This window comes from Neolamprologus brichardi, chromosome 22 (genome assembly GCF_056152115.1).
Source record: "Neolamprologus brichardi isolate AB-2024 chromosome 22, ASM5615211v1, whole genome shotgun sequence".
Taxonomy (NCBI): domain Eukaryota; kingdom Metazoa; phylum Chordata; class Actinopteri; order Cichliformes; family Cichlidae; genus Neolamprologus; species Neolamprologus brichardi.
This window is the reverse complement of record NC_142124.1, coordinates 25,644,334-25,650,436: the sequence shown is the minus strand read 5'-3', so window position 1 is coordinate 25,650,436 and position 6,103 is coordinate 25,644,334. Positions and strand designations below refer to the sequence as shown.

Below are 6,103 nucleotides of genomic sequence, written 5' to 3'. Positions count from 1 at the left end.
TTCCTCTTTGTGATTTTGTAACTCATCTTACTGCAGGTCATGGATGTGTCCAGTTGATGGGTGGAGCTTACACATTGCGTAACATATCCGTGACGCTAACAAGAGAATCCTTTTTTTCATTCTGGAAGTGTAGGTCATAGAGGATGCCACGATTCAGCCCAAGTTGTTCTGCTTGCGTCTGTGAAATGCACTAATAAAAACCTCTTCAAAAAGTGTGGCTATGCGGCAACAGCATATTTTATTTCTTTTCCTCTTTTATACACTATTTTCAAAAGAAAACACATTGAATAAATACAAATTTAGAAAGCGACAGATTTTCACTGTATTCTCACAGCAACACATGGTTACTTTTATGGAGCTCTCTCAGGACTAGCAGAGGGATTCGTTTTTGCAGAACCCACCCTAAAGCAGACTTGGGCCACACACTGCAATGGAACACTTAAGACTGGGCATGCAGATGTTGAACCCTACCCCTTTTACAGACACAGAGAGAATGGATTGGCACACTGAGAGACGTTAAGAACATCTAGAAACACCCGAGGGAAGGAAAAGAAATATCTATATACACAAAGAATAAATAAAGAGAAATTAGGTCCAACACAACTTCACTGTACAGATATGTCCATTGGATGTGACCGACCTCTTTCCAGCTCAGCCTCACATAACCCTTTGACCATCAGCCCCACCCACGATAAATTCAAATATAATATAGTACAACATGGGATGTTCACCAACAGCAGATTGCACCATTTACAATGTTACAAACAAACACAAAATATCATCCAGTGCCTGGCCTATCAGTGTTCAGCGTTCATAGTAAGGCAGGATACAGCAGAGATCTTTGTATCCAGTCAGTGAGTTGTACAACAGGTAGTCCGGCTTGTGTTGACAGTGGTTTTATAAAGTAAACTCCACTCCTGTAGTGTTCCACATTTTGGCAGATGTAGAGTGGCAAAAAAAAAAGAGTACGGGTTGGATCAGAGCGCAGAGGAAAAGCCAAGAAGGGTGTCAGTAGTATATTACAAATTTTCCCGGGAACTTTCTCTATCAGCCTTTATGGCCGATGTTTCATCCAGACGTTGCAAACGAGAAAAACAGAGCTGCTTACACGGACTAAGGAGGCAGGAGCAAAGATCCAAGATGCAGGGTCCAGGATCTGGACCGTCTACTTGAGGATTGACGAGATGAAAGGGATAAATGCTATCTGACTTCCAAACAGTCCAGGTACTCCTGGGCCAGGTCATAGCAGAACCGGTACTGTTCCTGGAAACAAAACAGAGGCTTGTTTTTTCATATCATGATTATTAAATATTGTTATGCAATTAAAGTGGTTACATCTAGACTATTTTCTTGCACTGAATGAGATAAACAGTGCTTGGCCATGTCAAACATACAGTAATGTGATAACTCAATAACGTGTTATTCTTATCATATTTCTCTGTAAACATACTGTTTGAAAAGTTATTTTACAAACAAATTAGCTGAAACACGTTGGGAATGTATGCATTTCCAATCAACTCAGGCTACGTTCAACTTGAGATAGGCACGTGCAGTCATCATCAATGACACTATGATTTACCACAGTAACATGTAAATAAAGATAATATAGCCAATATAATCCAGCAGATTATATTATATGTCAGTGCTGAGCGTGATATTCGTCATGAAAAACAGGAGAGATTTTAATCAGTTTGGTCCACTCTGTCATCGTTAAAGAGAGAATAAAATTTTGATATAAAATATACATATTTTTATACTGTTTTTAGTTATCATTTAGGGTTAGGGTTGAATTTTGAATTTTGATTTGAAAGCTATGATCCAATAGGAACAAAATGTAGGCGACGGAAACAGAAGATAAAAATCAGGAGAAACAGATCAGACAAAGTTTATTTATAGATCTGTGGTTTTAGTTACCAGAGTGAACCTGCCACAAAGACATTTTTAAATTCAAACGCGTTTATGTTTTTTCTTTATAATTCTTCAGTAGAAATCTAACGTACTGATGGTAATGTAGTAACCTAATTTTTTCTTTCTTTTCCGATACGAAATGTCATTATTTCTTCCCTCACTGGTTAAAAATGCTTTTAGCCCCAACCCCCCACCGATGCCCATCAACAGGTTCTCTTTATAGAGTCTGTTACCCCGGTAACAGAGAAAGTTTAAGTGAACTCTTTCCAGAACAGAAAAGTAGGAGTTTCCCAGCATCTCGGGGTTAACAAAAATCAGAGCTATTAGCTAAACCTTCCTAGAATAGTCCCAAAGTCTCATCCTTCTTGCTTACCATTGTCTCCACCATGTTTGGCTTAGAGTTGCGCAGCGTTTTGGCAGCAAAGAACACATCCACCATGCTGTGGTGTCGAATCATTTCCAGGATCATGGTGCAAGCACAGAAAGTACCGCTTCGACCGCCGCCATTCCTACTCCAGAAGGAATGAACAAAGACACACACAGAAAATAGAAGCATAAAGACATGAGTGACCTAATAAAGATGTGGTAGAGCAGCTCACGCAGCCTCTCAGAGGGGGAGCTACAGAGTGAAATGTCACAGTTTGACTGACCGCAGATCAAGCATGCTGCCAGAAAAAGGCCAGCCGGCAGTCATGCAAGATGAATATCTGAGTAAAGTTCTCATTAAAATACAGGAGCTGGGATTTAATCAGATATTAAATGTCTTACACATAGCCTGATCTCCAGAGAACAAAGGCCCTGACATGAGGACAGGGGACAGTAATTATGCGGCGCTGATGCCATATTTATTGGATAATATTTCTTCAGCAAAACTGAAATTTAACTGTTAAGAAAAGAACTTTCTGTAACCATTTAAAGAAAAAGTAGCAAGGCGAACAATGTGAATGTAAGCTGTCATTACTCGCAGTACGGACTACTTAAGGTCAAACATTCAGAAATTCAGCCTTCAACAGAGTCTGAAAGAGACTGAGAACCTCAGCCTTTTAGACATGAAAACTTAGACCTGCTGTACTCATAATGCTAATGCTTGAATCCAGTAAATACTTTAATAGTGCATAGACAAATAAATGAAGTAAAAATTCCTTTTGCATGATGCAAATTACATGCTCGGCACTGTGAAGTGTTCACCCTCTCCCTAATTTATTTCATTTAATTTTTATGCAATTTTTGTAATAAAACAAATGCAATATTAGACAAAGTTTTTAAATTACTACATTCATTAAAGGAAAAAAATGTTCAAACCTATCTGGCCCTATGTGAAAAAAAGAATTACTCCCTGTTTGTCACAATGAGTCTTTCACATTGCAAGTGATCCAGGTCCTGAAGCAGGTACTCACATGGTGCCCTTATTTAGCACTTTGCTAGTCATTGTACATATATTCAGAGCACACTGTGTACTCTACATCCATGGCCAATTTAAAATTAGTTAACCTATTATGCGTATCTTTGGACTATGGGAGGAAGCTAAAGCACCTGCATGGTGAACATACAAACCTCACACAGCAGGCGTTTTAACCAGGAACTGTGGAGCTGTGATGCAACCGTCACTATCTTTCTACCCAGAGCTGGTACAAAGCAAACAACCCCAAGTGCTTATTGTAGCAATGATAGCTAAATTAAGGAAACAGAATGGATGGTGCAGGTGTATGTAAGCAGACTCACAGGCAATGAACAATGGTGCGTCCTTCCCCACACTCCCTCTGCCAGTTGTGAACCTGAGCCAAAAGGCTAAGGAAGGCTTTCTTGGAGTCGGGCACATCACGGTATGGAGACCAGCGCAGGAACTGGAAGTGACGCACAACAAGCTGGCCCTCCTGAAGCTGCACAGGAGAGAAGCAGAAAAAGGAAAAAGCTTCATCATGCATGCTTCACACACTACAAACCCATTCAGAAACATATGTGCTTATCAGCCAGAGGCAATTCTGTCAGCTCTCAGACCTGTTCCGCTTCTGTACTTTTCTATTAGGAGGTTGGTAAAAACACATCAAACTCAGTTATCAACAAAAATGTAAACATAGTTTAGAAGCCATCAGATTTCATATCTTCAATACATTCCTACCAAACAGCACGTAAGTGTTGCAAGCAAGTATTTTGTCTAGTGTCAATTATATCGTCAGTTATATCTTTATCGCAAATTTTCAAATATATATCGTGATAAATATTTTTGGTCATATCGCCCTGCTCTATTCAATACATTCCTACCAAACAGCACTAACCAAATCTTTTGAATTTAAAGTTACAGTTTTCTACATTTGCACCTAAATAAAATATGCACAAGTTTTTTATACTTAGACAACTGTTGCTGATTTAAAACATTCATCTTCATGTAGTCATGTTTACAGATACTTGATGACTTTAGATCTAATAGCTATCCTCTTAGCTATAGTTTCACCTTCAGCAATTCCTGGTAAAAGGAATTTTAGCTGATAAATAGTTCACTAACGTAGCTATAAACCAGGTGCATCAGAGCAGAGAAAGTGAAATGAAAACACAACAGTTTTGGGCTCTTAAAAAACAGAGAAAGATGGAACAATCTCCTTTAGAGATTGGTTTTAATTATCTCTGAGGCTGTTAGTAAAATTACAAACGGTCGCTTGATCGAATCATATAAAAATATTGATTGGTGCAGCTTTAAAAGCATATTTTATTAGCGTATTTGATGGCTACTTGAATGTTTGACCTCACCAAAGCCCAGGCTATGTCCAAAAATACAGTTTCAACATTTCAAGGTCAAAGGTGTGTTTGTACACAACCTTTTTTTTTTTTAAATTAAAGAAAATGTAGAGGATACTAAAACATTGCTTTATAGTGTTTTTAGTGAAGAAGAACTCCATAAGGAATCTTTAATTTTAAGGAATACAAGAAGTAACGATGCCTCTGTTGTGAGGTAGAAGCGCATCACAAATAAGATAATGTTTGGTAACATGTAGGACCTGTGCTATCTACTGGACAATATAATACCTTCTTAGGACAGAGTTTAATGGTCTCTTGCTCTGGTGTTTCTGTCTTCTCCGGATCCTGTGGAGCGCATGTGGGAACAGTTTCTGACATGATGTTAAGATAATTGAGGGGCCGAGTGGGATACTGAAGTAACAGGGGAGGTTAACACTACTGTGAGCTAAAGACAAGAGACACATCTTCTTTTGAAAGCACCTACAGATGATTGTTGAGGATCTACTGAGGTCAAAGGATAAGAGGTGCAACTGCTGCTACAGGTCATGCTAAGCTACTCAGACAACACTCATGCACATGAGTGAACACAAAGACTCACTACTGGTAACACAAATATTTCAGTCATACTCAAATGTTGGATATGGTCAAAATAAAAAGAAAACTTTTTTAAAGTAATATTTGATTGTTAAAATCTCTTTCAGTATTGTATAATTGCTCAAATTAAACAAAAACTGCTTATTAAATAGGTCTCGGGACCACATGCAGCAAATTACTCCGACCGCTGAGAAGAACAGAATCAAGACCTAGGTCACCGTTCAGAATTATTATATGTGTCAGGCTTCAGTTATGCTCTTGAAAATAAATGAATTGATTGGGCGCCAGGAACTACAGCTGCAAAAAAAGTTGTCTGCCGAGGTAGGGCTTGGTCAAGTGTTTTTGTCCATATTCAATGTTAAAGTAAAAACATGTCATTTGATAAGAAAATTAGATGTTTAAACAGCAATTTTAGAAATTAAGTCTGTCAAAGTGACATATCAAGGGAACCGCGAGACATGCAGGGTTTACACTTGGATCTTAATGTTTCTGATTCTGTGGTAGAAAGAAAACGGAGGGAAAGCAATTAAACCCGTTCATTAAGTCAAGTCGGAGAAAATAGTTTGGACACTGGGGAGAAGTTAAATAGTTTGGAATTGTAGAAACCAGCAGTATCTCTCCATTCTGTTGCTGCCTTGTCATGGTAATTCATGACATACAAAATAACAGAAACATATTTGAAATCTCAAACAAAAAACCTTTATGTAAGGCCTGCCTGATGCCACTCAGTTGTGTGCATGTAGAAATACAGGGCTTATAGGAAAGGTGGGCTGCCTGAGTGGGAATTCTAAGTCTTTCTCAAGATAATAAAATGCAGGTTTTTTACTCTAATGATCGACACATATACCTAATCTAACCTAATATATCT

At 38.4% G+C, this 6,103-nt stretch overlaps 1 protein-coding gene across 6 annotated transcripts in view; it reads right to left on the bottom strand.

Annotated features, from left to right (window-relative positions):
• Positions 1 to 220: 220 nt before the first annotated feature.
• The window catches only part of LOC102794632 (receptor-type tyrosine-protein phosphatase U-like), a 257,206-nt gene continuing 251,323 nt past the window's right edge, over positions 221 to 6,103 (bottom strand). For all 6 annotated transcript variants that reach the window (XM_087835513.1, XM_087835515.1, XM_087835514.1 and 3 more), the window contains 3 exons: positions 3,631 to 3,788; positions 2,282 to 2,417; positions 221 to 1,263 (listed from right to left, as the gene is read on the bottom strand). In XM_087835513.1, coding sequence (XP_087691639.1) covers positions 1,201 to 1,263; positions 2,282 to 2,417; positions 3,631 to 3,788 — 357 coding nt within the window. In that variant the 3' untranslated portion in view covers positions 221 to 1,200. The remainder of the gene's footprint in view (positions 1,264 to 2,281; positions 2,418 to 3,630; positions 3,789 to 6,103) is intronic.